Source organism: Poecilia latipinna, unplaced genomic scaffold (genome assembly GCF_001443285.1).
Source record: "Poecilia latipinna isolate Pla-1442-1.1 unplaced genomic scaffold, P_latipinna-1.0 Scaffold713, whole genome shotgun sequence".
Lineage (NCBI taxonomy): Eukaryota > Metazoa > Chordata > Actinopteri > Cyprinodontiformes > Poeciliidae > Poecilia > Poecilia latipinna.
In genome coordinates, this window is record NW_015113329.1 from 284,847 (window position 1) to 305,145 (window position 20,299).

Consider the following 20,299-nt stretch of genomic DNA (forward strand, 5'->3'; position numbering starts at 1 on the left):
CCCCCCCCCCCCCCCCCACACTCATCCAGGTAAGGCCCCTTTGAATGCATCTCATTGTTCAAAGTGGCAAAGCAGTGCAGACACAACTGGCTCTGGAGGAAACATTCCTTAATGCAGCTTTGCGTGCGTTTGCATTTGAATTTAACACTATCCACAGACATGTTGGCACCAGATATAAACTGAGCCCGACTGTGTGTCCGGGTCCTGTGTGTTTTGGTCATTTTACTGTAGAAGGAAACATGACGTGTGACTGAGCTTTCAGACAGTAGGCAGCACATTTTGCTCCAGAATACCTCGATGGTCTTGAGAGTTTATTGTCCCCTCCACAGATTCAACCTGAAGCCTGCTTCATGTTTCACTCTAGGGCCATTCGGTGAAGATGGAGCTGTGATTGGTCAAAAACCTCCAGCTTTGTCTGATGTATCCAGAGGACAGTATCCTAAAAGCTTTTTCACCAGCCATCATGCGTTTTGGCCAATTACAGCATTTTTCCTTTCTGATTTGCCTTCCAGACTGTTGTTCCCCTTTTTGTGTCCATTAAGTCCACTTTGGCTTAAACTAAAAAAAGATGCAATATGACGCTAATTAACTTTGATCCTGGAGTTTCTCTCTGATCTCTTGTTATTGCCTCTCTTCTTACCATTATTATTATTCTTAATTTCTTCAATTTGCCATCAATTTTCCTCTTGCGTCCATGCAGGTACTTTGCTCAGCCGTAGTCACAGGAACATGTAGCTGTGTAGAGATCTTCTTACATCCTTCAACAAACTAGTCAATAATTTGGTTTCTCAGCTCCTGAGACGGCGCTCTCCTTGGCTTTCTGCGGCCCATCATGTTCAGTGTGCTACAAACTAAAATGACAGACTCCACAAACAAATAGACTGACTGACTGGTATCAAGATTTAGTTTTTTATGCCCTATACCTACTCAGTTTTGTGGGTTTTTTGGGTTGTTGTTTTTTTTGAGCAACAAAGATAAAAAAAAAAAAATTAGGTTTCAAAATAACAAGCTGTCAAATCGGTTTCTAAATGCTTCATAGCACTGGGTAAAAACATTGTACATGTTGAAATTTTGATATAAATGTAAAAAAAATAAAAATATTGGGTTTGAGACACAGAATTGATGTAAATCATAAATATGCGTTATATTTCAGATGTAGTGCAGATTAAGGAATATTCACTGAAAGTGTTTTCTAAATCAAACAAGTCTTGTTTAATCTTATTCATATGAGACATGCATTTGCTTCAGTGGGTTTTGTGAAGGTATAATTGATGATGATGATTATTATTATTATTTTTTTAATAAGTTGAGGGAAAAGTGTTTTTAGACTTCTTTCAGCCATCTGCCCAGCAGTGTGATTCAACAGGTATTGGATTGGCAGTGCTGCATCAGTCAATTCATCCAGAAAAAACCTCCAGGCACTCCAACAACTTCTCAGACATGTTTAAAAAAAAATAAAAAATTGAATTGTGAAAGTTGTAGCCACCTATGTTTCGATGGCACTCTGCATACTCGAGTCTACCTTTCGATTCCTTCTTGCTCTCTGCCTTCTTTTTGTCAGTCGACTTTCTTCCGGTTATGCGCTGACCGTATATGTTTGGTTTCTCACAGGATTTGTCACTGTGAAGGAGATGATGAGAGTCCTCTGATCACACCGTGCCACTGCACAGGGAGTCTGCGCTTCGTCCACCAGGGCTGTCTGCAGCAGTGGATCAAGAGCTCAGACACCCGCTGCTGTGAGCTCTGCAAATATGAGTTCATCATGGAGACGAAGCTCAAGCCACTGCGCAAGGTGCGACTGACTGTGTTTGCATTGATTTAAGGACGAGCCAACGGAACCTCGCTCCATTTCTTTGATAAATTCACTCAGGGTTTTGTTCTGGCTCCATTTCCAAATGTTCTTACTAATTTGGCAAGCCGCGAAGCTGAAAAACCGTCTCCAATCTGTCACACAGATAACACAACCATGACTGTGTGCTTTGAAGCAGGGCACTGCAAGGGAGGAAGATGATTCATTTGAAATGGCTTAGAGGAAGCGTACATCTTTGAGAGGTTGTTATCAATTGCTGTGGTCTGAAGATAGCCGGACACTCTAATTAAAATTCTTCCACCCCTCATTAACTGCACAAAAGGCCTTAAACAAATGCTGCTCTTCTAATAGCTCCTCAACCCCATGGGTGAATGTTGACGTCTTTCACACATGAGCGTGCAGAGGAGATCGCGACGAAATGGGGATGATGGTCACGGCGTGAGGTGTCTTTTAACTGAGGATTTAGGTCGTGCTGCGACACGCTTTTAATGAAACCCACCCTGCAATTGGACAGTTTCATGACTGGAGTAATGGATTTGGGCGTTTTCAAAAAGCACAGCAGTTATTTACAGTAATAATCTGATAGCACTTACTTTTTTTTTTTTTTGTTTAATTGCTGGGCTCTTTTCCAGCATTGTTAACAGAGCTGCCTGGCAAACAGCTGGCTGCTCCCCAGTGCGCTGGGTTGCAGCGTGCCACTTCTCTTTCTGCGTCTTATTAACCTCGCCAAGAAATGCCGTGTAGCTCAGGTCTTCCCCTCAGCAGCTGAACGTTTTACTTCCGGTATTTCATCGCCAAAAAGTGCCAAGTTTAAACGACTGCCTCTGCTTTCTGTCTGCATGTTGTTTCCCCTCTGCTGCAGTGGGAGAAACTTCAGATGACGGCGAGCGAGAGAAGGAAGATCATGTGCTCGGTCACCTTCCACGTCATCGCAATCACCTGCGTGGTTTGGTCGCTCTACGTCCTCATCGACAGAACGGCAGAGGAAATTAAAACTGGTCAGCAGAGTTGCAGATACACACACACACACTCCAAAGACTCACCATAATCTTTGATAAATGTCTGTGTTAGACCATGCATTGTGTTGAATGAACCATTCAGTAGCGATTTTCCATAATCTACAAATCACTCACTCGTGCATTTACAAGACTAAAGATGGCATGAAAGTCTCCCTTGTGGTCAGAGTCGTGTGTAATTCGTGTGCAGAATCACAGCAGAGATGGAGATCTTTTTAGTGGCGATTGAAAACACGTTTATTCATGTTTGCTTTGAGGCTCGTGAAGGGGGGGGAAAAAATGCTCATCTGTTTACGCAGGGCAGTTCATTGTGAGCTGGTGTAAAAGGAAGAAACTGAGTCAGCAAAAGCATCCTCACAAGGACAAATGTGGCATGACTTGTGAGCATGTGGTTCTGAGCATTCATTATACACCATCTGTGTGTTCCAGGGAAAATTACATCTGTCGTCGTGACACATGCATGTACATTACCAAAGCTGAACAAAGCAGCTGACCAACTATTCAGCATGAAATGAATGTAGTAATTTACCTGGGTGGGAGGGGGGGGGGGATGCGTGTCATTTTGATAGCTGCTGCTGTTAGCTTTAGCTTAGCACTGGATAAAATCTGGCAACAGACGGCATCTGTAAATAAAAAGAAATTGACTTATCTTTTAAATGAATATTTCTTACGGACATCGTTTTATCTAACATTTGCTTTTGGATGATACTGTCTAAACTAGTTGAGTGAAAAATAGTTTTGCCTTATTTATTTTTGCCCCATAGTAACCGCTTACCTCACCAAAATAGTATCAAAAAATGAAGGGACTTTACTGTTGTTTAAAACTTAAGAAAATAAACAAGTTTATTGAAGAAGTTGGTTGAAGCCCCTTTTGCATTTTTCTTGACCTGCTTACCAAACAAGCGAAAAATGTATCTGTCAATTTTGATGACTGACATTAGCTGCAAATTGGCGTAACATGGAGCAGTTGAAATTGAATTAACTCATTAAAATTTGCCACAATTAAAATGAATGTCTAATTAACTTAGCACATGTCAGTAAGTGTAAAGTAGGCTTTTACAGTAGTAAAGAGGGCATTTCTTTAAACATTTTTTTCTCTTCTCTCCTTTAATTTCTTGATTTTTAAAAAAAAGAAAGGTTGGGTAGCTTTGTCCTATAACAACAATAAACCTGAATTTCTCTAGGGCCAGTGAAAAATTGTGCAAAACGAAGTGAAATGGGTTTTGCGATTGCTTGAAACTTGATCAAATAAAGTAGCAGGTCAGGACCTCTTTCACATGTTTGATATGCTGCTTCTTGCATCCGTTCTGAGCAAATAGACAGCAGCACTCTGCTTTATTGACAGCACCATCAGGACTTAAAATGTAGATGGATGCATTAATGCAGAGCCATTATGGCTTTGGCTGGCTGTGCGTCTCCTGTTACTCATCGCTCCATACAGCGTTTCTGAGACAGTGTGCAGATGGAGCAGCAGGCTGTTTGTTAAGCTCAACCTGATGAATCAGAAATGTCCGAGTCTCTGAGGACTGTCAGGTTCAGTCGCCATGGTGATGTACAGTAATTTCCCACCAGTGCTGCTCCTCTGCTGCTGTTTTTTTATGCTTTAGTTTGCTCAAAGCTGTGATGACCAATCCGATATGTCTGCCCAGTTCAGCACCCTAAAACATTTGCTCATAATTTTAATTGGTGCAACAGGTTTTGCCTGATGAAACACATTGTCAGATGTTACCGCTTGTACTGTTTGACCTAATATTAATTTTGGAAATCTGTTTTCGTGTTTTGTAATACGTGACACTCTCTTTACTCATGCAGCCCGAAGAATCCCAGGTAAACATTTCCACTTTGGCCTTTTGACTTTCAGAGTACTTTTTTTTGTTTGTTTGTTTGTTTTTACCCCTTCCCGTCAACTTTTTGTTAATTATATCCAATTATTTTGCAGCTACACTTTACACCCTGTCCCCCTCTCTTTCTACCCTTTTCTGTCTTAATTTTAGGCTAAGCAACATCTCTCTTTAGCAGAATCCAGACAAAGTCGAAGAACACACTGATTTATCTTCTGTTATACATTGTGACTAGAAGTTTTTAGTAGAGCGTAATTTCACTCAATAATTCCCTTCGTTCACAAATTTTCATCAAGCAAGGTTTATAATAAAGTGCCTAACATGTCGTTTTAGCTCGAATGGTGCAGTCATCATGTTTGCCTTCTTGCCTTTTTAATATCAGAGCGAAAATCGCGTTTCTCTACACAAACATGGAATTGACTTTGATTCTGCTTTGCTCTCAGTAAAGACATTTTGAAAAAGAAATATATAAGGGCAAAATAGTTTGCTTGCAAATATGTATACCTTTTTTCCCCCCCAAGAGAGAAAAGTAAGGTAAATATTGCTTTTTAATTAACATTGTATCATCAAAGATGAAACTTGGTAACTCCAGCTTGAAGCTTTACATCCTTCCTAGCTGTGCTGTAGGAGACCAATATTTCAGGTTCTGTGCCGTGTATTATTTTGACAAATATTTGTGTTTTCCAGTTGTGTGAAAACCCTAAGGCTGCATGTGGGAGCCAAATAAATAAGCAGAAATGCTGTAACCACCCCTAGGGCAAACAAAATGTTTTTCTAATGTAGGAAATCTACAACAAATACTGTTCAGCTCTTCCACTCTATCCTCCTTATTTTTTAATTTTTGGAAAATCATCCAATAAAACATCCTCTTTTTTTAGCTTTTAGTATTAGAAATGAAGATGAGGATATGCAGTAGCATTCACAAATCCCAAATTTTATATTTCCAAAGTCAGATCTTTACTAAAATTGGGTCAAGTCAGACACCCGGCTGTTCAACAATATTAAATTTATGCTTTTGATTGAATCTGTCTCAGTGGTTGACTGAAAATCAAATCTGTCAAAACCTTGTAATAAAATAAACGCATGTATAACATCTCATGTAGATTTTTTTTTTTTTTGCCCTTTAAATTATGATTAAATCCTGGCAGCTCTAGACTTTAAACACTGCATGCTGAGAAAATGATCAAGAGTTGTAAGATTTTACTAGTTTAAAAAAAAAAAATCAGCAACTTGCATATATTTTCCTTAGATGTTTACAACTATAGTGCGAAGCAAATGTATTGATTACCCTTGATTTTGTTCAATTTAACTTTTTGACAGAATGCAACTGCGAATTTCAATACATGTTATGGATACAATATGACAAACCAACGCAATGTAGTTTATAATTGTAAAGTTATAACTGCTTTTACATTTTACACAAAAAAAAATCTGAGATCTGGGATATATATATATATATATATATATATATATATATATATATATATATATATTTATTTTTTTTTTTTTCATTCCTGCAAACTTAACATTTTTATCACCATAACAGCTGTTAGTATTTTGGGGGTATGTATTAAACATCTTTGCACATCCACATATTAAAACATTTTTCTTCTTTGCAGAATAGTTCAAACTCAACCAGTTGTAGTTTGAGAGCGTTTGTGAATATCAGCTTTCGATCATTTACACAGATTGTTGATTAAATTTAGTCCAGGGCCACTTTTAACCCGTCAGCTCTGACCTACTTTGTCCTACTGGAAGGTGAACCTCCACCCTATTCTTGAATCTTCGGCGGCCTCAGCAAAGTTTTATACCGTTTGCCTTGTGTTTTGCTCCATATGTCTTCCCATTTTGCTGACCAGTCCTCCCCACAGCATGATGCTGCTGCCGCCACCTTCATTCATGTCTTAAAGTCTGAATGGTGTGCTCAGGGTGTTGGATTTCCATTTTGCTTGTTTGTGTCTCTTAGACGGTTTAGTTTTGGTCTCATCTAAGCAGACTGACTTGTTGCAAACTGCAGAGGTGGTTTTCTAATCCCTCCATATTTGTTGAGTGACTTACTGATGGTTATGTTCTCCATACTTGATCCGGAGGCCTTTGCAGCTCCCTCAGAGTTGCCTTGAGCACATTGGCAGCTACTCATTACTGTTCCTTCTTTGAGAATATACTCTGAGTATATATAGGCGCAAACTCTGTTAGATGATATTAAGGCTTTTATTTAGGAATTTAAAAAAAGGGCTGAATAGACATGACACACTTTCTAGACTTTCTTTTTTTTTAAATGTTGTACTTTCCACTTTGTTGGTTTATGGTATATAATTTGACATGTGAAAGGTTGTTTGGTGAGGCTCCCTTTGCTCCATATAAGCTTGAATTAAATAATATAGTTCTGCTTTGATCTGCTTTGCTTTAAATTTTTCATCATGCCATCTTTCTCTGTTCCCTCAGTTTTTCTTTTTTTTTTGCTTCCTTTCAGAATGCATCCCATCGAATCACATAATTACAACTTTTCTTTCTTTCTTTCCAAACTTTTTGCACATTTTATTGCCGTCTGCTTTGTGTTTGACTCTCACACACAATTCCCTCTTTTTTTTTTTTTTTTTTGTCTGGTTCTCTCATTTTCAGGTATCCTGGAATGGCCTTTCTGGACCAAGCTGGTGGTGGTGGCCATCGGCTTCACGGGCGGATTGGTTTTTATGTACGTCCAGTGCAAGGTCTACATCCATCTATGGAAGAGACTCAAGGCCTACAACCGTGTCATATACGTGCAGAACCGGCCGGACACGTGTAAAAAGGTGGCGCTGGAGAAGCCCCCGCTCATGGAGCCGAGCCTGGAGAGCAAGGAGGCACTGGCCCCTACCCAGTCGGACACAAACTCCTCCCAGTACACAGAGACAGAAGAATATAGTATGGAGGTCCTCCACGTCTGACACAGAGTTCATTTCATAAGCCCCCCACCCCACCCATTTGTGCTTGTAGAACCAGGCGGGAGGGAAGAGTAGCGCTCGTCGCTCCCCTTCTTCTGATGGTAGACCTGACCCGCTGTCCTCTCCCGATTCCACCTGCACTCTCCGTCCGCACTCTGACCTTTCCTTCCCCGGGACCGGACTGTTTGTCCTGACTTCTATAAATGTCACACAAGGCCTGGAGCTCGGCACTCTGCACGCAATGTTCACGTTCCCCGTCGGATGAGCAGATCAGAGACACAAAGACTCCCTGGAAGCTCATCTTCCATGTTTTTGGAGTTGGGTTTTTTACCTCCTGTAAGTGTTGGATCAGTACACCGCCATACATCTCTGGAGCGTTCCACATACTGCCATCTCTGCTCCGGTTCAATTCTGACCGGGCCTCGGAAATGCATTGAAGCACTTTTTTGTTTTTTGTTTTTCTTGAAGCTCTACAACAACTACTCCCCTCCCTTTTAATTCTCCTCCCTTTTTATTCTTGAATGACCTAAATCTTTTTGTTTTGTTCCTTGGGAAGAGCACAGAGAAACTTTTTCCTCAAATGCACATACTCCTACAGACTTACCCCTTCACTTTGATGGCAAAAACAAAGAGGAACTGAGATGGGTAAAAGGAGGGAAACCTGCTGAAGGAAATGGAAAGGGTTGACATCCCATTCCTCTGCCCCCAACACATGAACTTTTTGAAGGCTTTGAGAATGTAATCTTTTCTAAAAATGATTAAAAACATAAACAAAATAAAAAAAAAAATATTTTTTTTACTAGTAACTGGACATTGCAAGAATAATTTCCATGTCTTGAGGAGGTAATGTGAGCCTGCAGGTGTATAACAGCATTACTTTTTCTTTTTGTTGTTTTTGGGGTTTAATATCTTGTGAATGACACAGTATTTACAGTGTGATATTCCATGTGCAGTTTTTAATGTGAGCTGATGTGTTTGCTTAGTCATGCGACATTACCACTTCATGCCTCGAGAAATGAACAGCTCACTGTTTTCAGTTTCCTCTTTTGTTGCTTCCACAGTGCAGCCCAGAATTAATTAAACCTTCACAGCCTGCTCTGATTAAGAACCCAACAGATTGTTAATGTGGCTTTTTTTTTTAACATTTGCCTCATTTTCGCCTCTGCAGGACAGGGCATTTAGATTCCACCCATATCCGTTTTTACAGAGAGTTTTTAGAGGACTGGAGAAAATGGATAAATGGCCGTCGAGTTGTTTCCAGACACTCGCATGCTCCATTTTGTCTATTTTAGTATTATGTCACCAGACAGACAGCATTAAGCCTATGATTTCTTGGTTGTTGTTGTTGTTGTTTTTTCCATCACATTACATCCAGCTACATGTTATTTGGTATAAAGGTGATCCTTCCTTTTACAACCTTTAACTTTGAAAACAATGAGCTGGCTGTGTCGCCACCTGCTGGGGCGCAGCTGAAATTGCACTCTAAAACAGGCAGCGGTTGATTTCTCTAGGCTCTGTTTCTTTCACTTGTGGAAACTCAGCAATGCAAGATTTTACAGCCATTCAAACAACAAAGAACATTTTTAAAAAAGTGTCACCGATACCAGTGTGCTATCTGTGACCAATAAGGATGAGTTACTGCTCTGCAGCAGCAATAATTTAGAAGCACAGTTTTTGTTTTTTTGCTTTGTTTTGTTTTTTGTGATAAAACATACTATATTTATGTACAAGCCCATAGTGATTTAAGATCTGTTTAAATAGAAAGCATGAGCCAGGAGAGGCGTCGTCGCCGCCGCCGCAAGTCAGGTTTGATTAAGAACCGGAGACGCTTCCCAGAATCTTCAAAACCCAAAAGGCTCAGTGCAATTAGACAGATTTAAGAAAGTGCAATTAAGTTTTTTGTTTTTTTGTTTGTTTGTTTTGTTTTTTCTGTTGTTCTTTTACTCTAAAGTAAAGGTGTTTAAAGGTCAGGGTGTCCTCTGGGTGGAAAACGAAATTCTTTATTTTTGTGCTTGTATTTATTTTTATCAGAAATATGGTACACTTTGTCCATTTTAAACCCACCCTTCTATTACCAGTTTTTACGCAACTTGCATCTATCCTCTTTTTCTTTTTTCTTCAGGCATGTACAAGAGAAAATCTTTTTGGCGCTTTTGTTTTTTGCACAGTTTTTCATTCATATATTTAGTGATTTCTTTTTTCTCTCTCTCTTCTTTTAAAATCAGTTGTTAGAACTTGTTTTAAATATGCAACCAGAGCTAAAAGCCACAACATTTAACTTTTAGAAACAAAATCACCTCGGACTTAAGCTGCAGTTTCCCTGAGAGAGAAGATTAAACGTCAACTTTGTGGTTTCCACTTACTTTCAACTCTCAGGAGCTGGCTCCTTTCATGAAGTTGATGGTTTTAATGTAAATTTCTCTTTGATAGTCATTTGCTTTTGACTTGAATTGATTCAGATAAGCATGAAAAGCCAGAAGTTTTATTATCGCCACTTGCAAATTTCTGTCATATTGTTCATAATTCATGCCTGGGAAACTGAGCTTCATTCTTTCTCTTTCAACCTCAATATTTTACTCTCGGCTCTCTTGTATTTTCCCTTGATGTTTTTTTTGTTTTTTTTCCATTAAACTGGATCATGTCTGAGACTAGTGGAACTTGCATTAAAAAGCTCCATTTGTTTACTACTGACTGGACTTGAACATATATGACTGTTTTCCCCTCCTGTCTTACATCATTCCACATGTTTTTGTCTGTGAATTTGCTTTGAGGTAGTAACTGTAAAGAGTTTGGTAAAAGTGTAAGTTTTTAAGAGAAATCTTGATGTGTTTTCAGTTGATTTCCAATGTTTGAACAAATATGTAGAATTAAAAAGAACAACCAAATAAAAATTAAGTTGGGTCTTTTTCACTTGTGTGTTTTTGACTGCTCCTGTAAAGCTAACAGGACTTGTGCGACTCGTAAGAATTCATCTAAATATATCATTTTGGATTATATGCATCTAGTCCTTTTGGGGACATAAATTTTTCTATTTGTTTTCCAATTTAATCTCATCACCATCTTGTTGATTGCAACAACAGTGATTGATGTTGCAATCAATGCTGTGTAATTTCTGATATCTAGGAGGTTGGGGTTATTTTCAATTGTGTAAATCCAATTTCTAAATGCATTTGTTATTGGTCATGCTGTAGTCACACCTAATCAAATTTATAAATTTTGACAGAAAATCCAGATTATACAAAATCGAGCAGTAAGTGGTTAAGCTTTGTGGCAAAGAACTGCATTTGTGATTCAATTGTGTTTCACTGGAATCGTAAGAAATGTATTCAAACTGAGTTTTGACAATTTCTTTATATTTATTTGTATATCACCAATGTACAACAGATGTTATGTAAATGTTACTGCATAATAAATGGGTCAAATTCAATCTTAGCTTACAGAAATATAAATCAAATCAATGTAATTCATACCAGTCCATTCATATGGACCGTTTTAAATGCAGATTCTACATTAGTCATAATATTCATACAATACAGTCCAATTCTGTTGGTCATATTTTGCTAATTAAGGTATTTAAGGAAGCCTAGCAGATTGCACTGAGTTACTGAATTCCCTGCAAAAGGGCATTATAATATGGTCTTAACTGTTTAGCTAAACTTCTTGACATGGCTTCATTATCTTTAAATTTATAAAGAGTAAATTCAGAATACAAAATAAATAGGACTTTTTCCCCTTGTGGGATGATTCACAGTATAGGCAAACTGGATTCATAAAGGTAACACACAGAACCAATAAAGTTTTATTTGAAGAGCACATATCTCCAAAGTCACTAGACTGCATTATCTTTTTTTTTTTTTTTTAAATAGGGTTATGATACAGAAGTATGATTAGCAATCCATAACAGAGAGCTATGTTGAAAACAGATGAAGTATCAGTTTATTTATAAAGTGATAAATATGAAAATAAGAGTGATTAAAAACAGTTGAACTTTTTGTGGAATCCATATTTCCACAGCACACTCCTCTGATTGGTCAATTTGTTGCTACCTGCAAATGGCAGCTGAGTCTTCGCTTTATGTTTTTTCTGAATTATATCTAATCATGTTCACGATGTAGACAAATCTAAATTACAAAATCAATGTTTTCCATCGTCGCAGAAACCTTAATGTCTTCTGCTCTTTAACATACAGAAAGACGATATATGCATCAGACGAGTGTCGCTCCTCAAACAGCGACACTGTTTGGGATTTTGTCCGGAGACATGTTGTAGTACGGCAGCTTCTTTTCCTCGTTCCTCCTTTTGATGGACCTGGTTATCTCTGCCAGTTCCTTCCTGAATTTTCCCATGGCGTCCTTTACTGGCTTCTCTATAAAGTGTTCGTCTGGATACATACCCAGATACAACTGCACAGAAAGAAACTTTGTTTAGGCAAAAGGCACGCAGCAATAAATAAATCTATACTCTTTAATTCAACTTTAAATGTCAATTTTAGCTCTCCCATCTATGCAGTTTAAATGGCAGCTTGTATTTTCTGCAAACCTCATTCTCCTGGTACTGGCTGAGGGCCCAGACGGCCCCCAGGTGCCAGCTGGACCGGCCGCGATCAGGAAGGCTCTCAATGATTGTTTTCACATCGACCTGCCCTTTCTCCTTCGGAGGGGGCTTCCGCATGGTAGAAGGGGCGTTGGGGATCCAGGAGCACCAGTCATACTACACATTGCATACAAAGAAGCAAAATGTGTGGAAAGTCTATTTTTAATTTTTTTTTTTGTCTATTTTGAAAAGTAAAAAAGAAATTCTTCAACAACCTACCTGTCCAAAATTCACGGCAGCATGCTGGGATGAAGCGGTGAATATAACGACAGTCAGGTACTCTACCAGTTCATCGCGTGTCTTCAGAGACTTTGGAAACTCTTTGCACAGATTGGAGGCAAACAGAATTGAGAAAGCAGTCTTTACAAAACCACTCAATTATTTTGCAAGCTGCGCTGTGAAAAGACCCTTGCACAAATGATGATAAACTACCGGATGACGTTACAACACCAACATTCAGGCAATGTCACCACAAGTCAGCTTTCCTGCGTCTCCCAAGCCCTGCAACCGTTTGTTTGTGAAGTGAACGTACCGCAGTGATCGAAGTCCTGCATCCCAAAGCTGCACACGTCTTTGACGAAGGCCTGGATTTCCTCGTCTCCCTGCACTCTCTCGTCACTGGTGTAGTAAATGCCGATCACATCAGAGACAAAACTGCCGGGGAAAGTAATAGAGGAATAAATCGCATACCCAACGTATACCCAATTCATTTTTTGATTTATTTCTTCAAAAGGACTTTTGGACCGGAAAGAAAGTTGTTTCTCACCTCTTAGTGGCTTCCCACACCTTGTAGCCATCATCCCTGTAGAAATAGGTGGGCAGCTCCTCCGTACTGTCCATGCCACGGCTCTTGATCATGTCAGGGAAGCAGAGAGACCTGAAGGTCAGCGTCTTTGTGGCTTTCTGGACAAGCTGGATGTGACCGCCTCCGCCGGTTGCATTGGCCTTGACAAAGCACATGAGAAAACATCTTATCCTTCGGCATAGATGGTTTTGGTTTAACTATTCATGAATGCTGTTTCTTTTTGTTTCATTTGAGTCTAAACCAAAATACTCAGCTGAATCTGCTAAGCTAGTCTGATTTGAAAATATGTTGTTTATACAGTTTTACAGACTTTTTTCTGCAACTTGATCAGGACGACAGAGAAACATTTCTAAACACCTGGAATTTGTGTACAAATAATAATAAGGATGTAATATATTTGTCTATAAATAAAGTGTTTGGACTGATCAATGTATTTTTTCAGAAGACTTCAGATGTTGTGAAATATCTGAAGTAATAGTAATTTGATGAAATCCCATCAAAAAGAAGAAGAATGAAATTCCTGCAACGACATTTCTAAAACTGATATAAGCAGCCACAGTTTTTGCTGCACAGTATCTCTAACTCCCAGAGATTCGTAGTAAGAAAAGAAAACATGATAAATTTGCCACTCTTTCTTGTTTAGATTGTCTTTCAGGAACTGTAAACTGTAATTTTTCTACTTTCCTCATGTTTTAAAGTTCATGACTTTAAAATATGTAGCCTGTGACTAAGACTAAGGAACACTTGTAAAAAAAAAAAATAATTCAACACAATCTCCTGGGAAGAGTGTGGTTTTAGTTCTCTCCACAGTTCTGGAAAAAAAACACCCTCTTATTATTTTCTCTTGTTGCTTTTGGACAGACGTTTTGCTCATTCCACATTATTTCAATGTCCAGAAACTAACCTTGTCAAAGATCCCGCACTCACAGATGAGCTGTTCTCTGGCCTTTGTATTGATTGCGATAGTAAAACGAATGTGCGGGATGAGTAGCTGAGAACAAAAAGAAAAGCAACCGTTCGATAAAACAATCAATTTATCAATCAATAAACTATCCCTGGCAGTGTTGTACCTTAAATACCGGGTGAACAGCTGGGAGCTGTCTGAACATGGCGATACCAAACACCTCTGTCATCAGATGTGTCCTGAGCAGGTGTGTGATATTCTGGTGGTGCTGGAAGTCAGCTGATCGTACCCAGATCTTTGCCAGCAGCCAGTCATACTGACCGTCAGTGGGAAGGAAGATTGGGTTTTCATCTGGATCCTGGCCAAGCTGAGAAAGACATAGCCAGAGTTCAGATACAGAAAGGAATCAGCTGAATTAGTCCCGCCTACAGTGGCCCAAGCTTGCTGTACCTGTATAGCTATGGGCAGGATCTTGTTCCGTAGGTTCCTGTACAGCAGACACATTGGAGCTGCCAGGTACTGCTGCGTGTACGGGTCTGTGGAGTTTGCATTAATGCCCTCTAACATGTCGTAGTCCACTATGAATATGTTACCTGCCTGGAAGCAGAACGCTGCTTTAAAGTGCACTTCAGCAGAGATGATCAAAAAGCTATAACTGTCAAAGGAAAGCCAAAAAGATTCATAAAAACAGAGAAATATCAACCTTAATTTCCTGCTCCAGGGTCAAGTCCCGCTCAAGGCTAACAGAAACCATCTCATTAGTGACAGGGAACTTGTCAGGGAGTTCGGTGCATTTGCAAATCAACACTGGGTTGCAACCATTCAGAAACTGATAGCCGAACATGAAGTCTTCTTTCCAGTGTTGCATCACATACTCTGAAATGCAAGCAAAACAAATTAATTTTTAAACAGCTATTAAATATACTTTTCATGAAGCCCATATTGCTGTACTAAAATGTTTTCCTTGATATGGCTAATGTGTTTTAATTGGGTGTAATCTGAAAATCATAATTAGCAGAAACAAATTAACTTCTCAATAATATTCAATTTTACTGAACTTTATATACACATAAAATTAATCTTAAAATGACAGCCTCACATGTGTTTTACTCAAGTAAAAGTCGTAACTTACAAAATCAATGCTTACAGTAGGTTGCTAGAATAAGTTATTTGTGGTGGTCAGGGTAGCCTGACATTTTACTCAAGTAAGAGTAATAATACATAATACAGTAAAACTACTATCAGTATTTTTTTTTCTTTCAAGAAGCCATTTGAGGTAGAGTGTGGTGATGCTAACCCTTTTAATTTAGCCAAACTTTGCCTATTTTTACGTAATAATTGTAGACTTACATTATGCTACATAAAATCAAGACTCACAGCATAACATTAAACAAAGCACAACAAAGGTAACAGAGCAAAACGTATAAAAGCCTAAAGCTAAGCTAGCACAGCATGGCATTAAAAAACATAATGTAACAGTTTAGCATTAATTAGCTTAGTATAGCAACAAAGCTTCTGTAATGTAACATTATAGCATTTTGTGGTGCATTAAAATCATGTAAGATTACATAAAACATAACTTCACATAAAATGTAGCTTAACATAATATAATTGAAGTTATCGTAGCCTAATAACTTCAAGTATCCTAGCAGTTTGTTATAGCATTATCTAAAACAATAGTCCCAATGTAGCTTAGCGTAGCATAGCATTACTTAACATAAGACATAGCACATGGAGCACACCCTCTTCGCAAGCCTGAACTGATAATATACTTTGAAGAAAAAAAAACAGTAGCATAATACAACACCACGCATATTAGCATAGCAAAGCATAGCTTATGTTAGCATTGCCCATAATATAACATTGTACAAAGTAGTGTAATAACTTTAATTAATGTGAAATGTTTTAGTGTAGTGTAATGGAACATAGCATAAACTAGCAGAACATAGTATAATATAGAATAACAACATATTGTAATTTAGAATATACAGCCTAACATAGTAGAGCATTGGGTAGCACAGACTAGCATAGCATGCAGTTACAGAAAAGAACAGAAAGTTCGTCTGACCTGAGATTGTGTTTTTGATTCTCACGAAGATTTTCTCAAAGTCAGCAAAATCGCTCCATGAAGACTGAAACATGTTCATGAAGCTGTTCACACACAAGTTCTCAATTCTGAAAAGACATCAATGGGATTATTAATTTATTGATATTTTTAAATCATTAAAATGAGTTTTAGTTGCACTTCACAAATAAATCTGATGGCTCAGGTTTTTGATATTTTGTCAAAGAGGCTAGGTGTGATCTTTTAAATAGAAGCAGCAATTCTAGCAATGGATTTGAAATAACAAAGCAGATCAGTACTTCAACTTTTAAATTTACAAGTTATTGCACATTTTGCACAATATCCTTTTATACATCGCGATGTTGTTTGTTATGATGCCTGTCAGCAAGTTCAAACTTCTGCCTGAAAGCACAATGCAAATATCCCATGTGATAAACACACAATGACACCACTGTTTCTTTTCCCCAAGGTAATTTATAACATAGCAGCATGCTCTGAGGCATCAGTTCTGCATCTGATTAAGGTTTCATGAAGGCCTTTTATTTTAAAAATACCCACAATGCAAATGTAGGTTAAGTAACCCTTCTTCATTGTACTGAGACAGACATAGACTCTACTGAAAAATGGTCCCTTTGTATAGTGTACATGGTTCTACTTACGCCTTACTGTAATTCAGAATAAAGTCCACTCCCTTTTCACTGTCAAACTGGATGTCTCGGGGGAGGTCCCTGTGTCTGTTAGCATCAATGCTCAGAGGGAATCCTGGCTGCCACTCTTTCCATCTACAAACAGAATAAATGTCATGAAAACAACCCGATCTCCTGCATGCATGCATGCAAACTTACCTGTAGGCTTTTCTTCTCTGATCCAGCTCTTTTTGTCTGTGCTGCTTTACTATGCTGGTTTTATCATCCTGAGGCAGAAATGCTAGAAAAGATGCAAAAGCAAGGTAAGGGCTTCAGCAGATGAGTGAGGCAGTTTTTTTTTTTTTTTTAGACAGACAGATAGGTAAATACCTCGTCCATCCCGCAGGACCACTTCCTTGTCATCCACCAGCCAGCGGAAACAGGGAAATTCCACATAATCTCCACATGGGGTCTTGATAGTGACGTACCTGCAGTACCAGTCGTCCTGCATCCAATATTTCTTCTTCTCAATCTTCACCAGTACGACATCACCCAAGTTCTCATCAACTTTCACATTATATGAGTCAACCTGTAGTTTATACAGAGGCTACTGTGAAAAACATGGGCTGTGGAAATGAGCTCACTCACTCAGAATCTGACATTTTTAAAACAAAAGTTAAAAAAAAAAAAGTTAAAGATAATCTCAGACTTGTTTTTTTTTAAAACAGCGTGTGTTCAACATGTTCAACAACAGCTTGCGTAGATCTAGTCAAGTCAATGTGGCTTAGAAATGTCCAAGCAATTTGACTATATTTGTGTGCAGTACAGCGACATTCATGGATGAAATTACTTCTACAAAATGTTTAGGCTTTCTTATCGTTTATCTAAACTATGAAACAACCATAACCCTAATGCCCTGACCCTCATCCCCCCCCCCCTTTTTTTTTTTTAATTTTACCATTTCTACTGTGCATAAAACAGTATCCAGTTTTTTAAATTATTTTTATCTTCTTCTTCTTCTTTTTTTTTTTTTTTAATCTTTTTTGAGGATTGTTGCTCCAGAAATGCTTGTCAGATCTAGGATAACTTTAGTTTAAATGTTAAAAAAAGGGTCTCCATAATTTACTATAAATTTCATACAAAAAAAATGTAAATATTCCTTATAAATTTATCTATTTGTTCTGAAATTTGACAAGTATTTTTTTTTTCCTTTTTGTTAGTCTGACCCGCTTCATTCTGAAGTAAGCCTAAACTTATTTTCCTGTCACTGCCCCATGAAGAAATGCAGTGACAATGCAACTTTAAGGTTGCATTATTCAAGTCTCTTTTACTAAATTTAATATTCTCAGCATTGATTTAGATTAGCCTCCGAAATTCAAAAAGAATTAGACATAAAATGTCATGATGAATTTTGGATTGAAAAGCACAGTTAATCTAAACCTTAAAAAAAGTTTTTTATATAATCAATGTTCTTGTTACATATAGTTTTTTTTTTTCCTGCTTCTGATGTTAAAAACATTTTTGTGATAATGTATCTGGAGAAGAACCTTAAAATTAAACTGGATTATAAAAAACCTCGAGTGTTTCAAATATATTAAAAGTTAATCAGTAATTTTCTGTCAAAACATGGTCCTTTTTAAATTGTAAACTGCTATATGAGTAAGCAGAAGAGACGTATCACCGCAGGCTTTGCAATTTCCAGAAGTTCACGAATGCTTCCTCAAATACCAAGTTTACCTTATTTTACAACTTCTCTGTTTTCCAACTACCTGGCCGCTCACGTTTAAAGCACGCGTTTGTACAGAACATCCAAAAAACAAAACAAAAAAAGAATGAAATTTCGCGGCTCCCACTTTGCAGTGACTCCACTTACCGCCCCCCTCTCGAAGTCGTTGTAGAGGGGTTTGTCCAGCAGTGTCCTCTCGCTGCATCCCTCCGTACCCACCAGGGTGATGTAGACATAATCGTCCGTCCCTGCAAACCACTGGCTCCCCGTGGCAACAGTTACTGTGTACGACGGCATGGCGGGTCACAAAACCCCAGGACCAAAAAATGCTCAAATGCCGTCTAAAGGTGAAGAAGCAGCAACAGTGTTACTCTCGAAAGGCTTTTGGCTCAGATGCAGCTCTGCCCTTCACTGACGTAAACTCAAAAATGCTAAAGCAGTGTCTAATGAGGCCAAAAGAGGAAGGAGATTTATTACAGTCACCTAGTCATCAGTGTCTCCACCCTTAAAATGAAAAAACCTTCCATGGGTTCTTATGCATTTTCCTAATGATATAAATATGACATCAGTTTGGAAAAACGTAGTGACAAAGGAAGAGGGTCTGCACAACTTGTGAAGGGGATTTTTCTATTTAGATTAATCAGAACGATGGTGAGGCGAGGTGTCAGAAGTATAAAGACATCATTGTACATTTATCTGAGACGGAAAAACAAACAAACACACACAGGCTCTTTGGAGAACATAAGGAAGTGAAGGGGCAGAAAGCTAGAAACAAATCGTGGTGCCAGTTTGGAAAACATCCCAACCTGGCACTAGATAGTGGGAGATAACAAAAATAAATAAATAAAATAACAAAAGTTCGGGTTTTTTTTCTCTCTGCAAAGATAAAAATAAAACGTAATTATAGTTTTTAATCTGGATTTTACTCATAATAAGGAAATGAGTCTCATTCATTTACCAGTCAAATTAGTGCATGTTGTTCAACAACAGTGTATTTCTGTGCCAGTAAAATAAATGCAAATGTTAAACACAGCCCTGCCGTGGTTTTAGCCATAAAACTGTGACATAAAGAGTAACAGGAATCCTCCATAAGTCCGAAACCCAGTCAAATGGAAAACGGAGAAGGCGGAAGGTGCGGCACAAAGGAGATGGTGTTGCACATCGGTTATTCAGCAATCCAAACGAAACTTTGAATAAATCCTGAGATTCAGACGCTCGTAATTCTCAAAATGTTTTATCTGCTTTATGCGACATCAAACAGACTGAAAAGCATCTCCACAGAACATACATGAGTATCTGCGCATTCAGAAACAGCAGCACTGTGAAAAGAGACGTGGCAGCTATCAGAGGATGATGAGCTGCTCCAGACTTTATTCTGTTTCCTAGATGGCGGCTTCAAACTCTCCACAAAGTGTGAAATTACACCCCAAAGAAGTAAGGAACACTTACAATGAAAATGTATTTTATATTGAAATAAAAACACTTATTGCACTTCACTATGTTGAATGTATGAATAATAAAGTCTCCCTTTGTTCAAGTCATTTTAAAACAATATACTTTTCAATCATTTATGGGTGCTTTCTAGAACTTTTTTCACTTTCTGCTACGCAACAACCACAAATGGCAACAACCTTCTGTGTGACAAACCAACACAAAGTAGCACGATTGTGAAGCGAGACAAAGAAAAATGACAGTTTTCCATTTATTTATTTATTTTACAATGAATTATCTAAAATGTCTTTTGATTTTTAATTGAGCTCATGTGACAGGGGGATCTGCCATCTAGTCCAAAAACTGGGCCTGATCTCTCTAATGTTTGCTATGTTGTGCATGGTTTATGGCCACAGTGAACTTGTCTTCTTATTGTTTTATTTCAGAATTGGCTTTTTCTTCTGCTACTCTTCTGTAAAAGTCCAATATGTGGAGCACACAGCTAATAATTTTCAAACTACCAATAGTCTCAGGTGCTTCTCTGATTAACACTTTTCT

At 38.3% G+C, this 20,299-nt stretch overlaps 2 protein-coding genes across 6 annotated transcripts in view; one reads left to right on the plus strand and one right to left on the minus strand.

Annotated features, from left to right (window-relative positions):
* The window catches only part of marchf8 (membrane-associated ring finger (C3HC4) 8), a 90,091-nt gene extending 82,010 nt beyond the window's left edge, over positions 1-8,081 (plus strand). For 4 of the 5 annotated variants that reach the window (XM_015045210.1, XM_015045213.1, XM_015045211.1 and 1 more), the window contains 4 exons: positions 1,612-1,792; positions 2,673-2,808; positions 4,639-4,653; positions 7,290-8,081. In XM_015045210.1, the coding sequence (XP_014900696.1) occupies positions 1,612-1,792; positions 2,673-2,808; positions 4,639-4,653; positions 7,290-7,594 (637 nt within the window). In that variant the 3' untranslated portion in view covers positions 7,595-8,081. The remainder of the gene's footprint in view (positions 1-1,611; positions 1,793-2,672; positions 2,809-4,638; positions 4,654-7,289) is intronic. The other variant, XM_015045212.1, reaches the window with a different exon arrangement.
* A 1,205-nt stretch (positions 8,082-9,286) lies between these two features.
* alox5a (arachidonate 5-lipoxygenase a) lies at positions 9,287-19,434 on the minus strand. Its single transcript, XM_015045208.1, has 14 exons — positions 18,458-19,434; positions 16,975-17,173; positions 16,804-16,885; positions 16,618-16,740; positions 15,962-16,068; positions 14,597-14,769; positions 14,344-14,490; positions 14,060-14,260; positions 13,894-13,980; positions 12,951-13,129; positions 12,717-12,838; positions 12,404-12,504; positions 12,131-12,301; positions 9,287-11,994 (listed from the first exon to the last, which is right to left on the minus strand). The coding sequence occupies exons 1-14, from the start codon at positions 18,605-18,607 to the stop codon at positions 11,815-11,817; spliced, it is 2,022 nt and encodes a 673-aa protein (XP_014900694.1). The 5' UTR covers positions 18,608-19,434; the 3' UTR covers positions 9,287-11,814.
* Between the last annotated feature and the right edge of the window lie 865 nt (positions 19,435-20,299).

Bases quoted from the DNA above. Each gene is read 5' to 3' on its own strand.
- alox5a (XM_015045208.1), bottom strand. From the start codon at position 18,607: ATGCCGTCGTACACAGTAACTGTTGCCACGGGGAGCCAGTGGTTTGCA. The intron at 16,886-16,974 runs GTATTTACCTAT...CATCTTTTCTAG, and splicing joins GGTCCTGCGGGATGGACGAG to CATTTCTGCCTCAGGATGAT. The intron at 12,302-12,403 runs GTAGGTTGTTGA...TGCAATGTGTAG, and splicing joins CTGCCGTGAATTTTGGACAG to TATGACTGGTGCTCCTGGAT.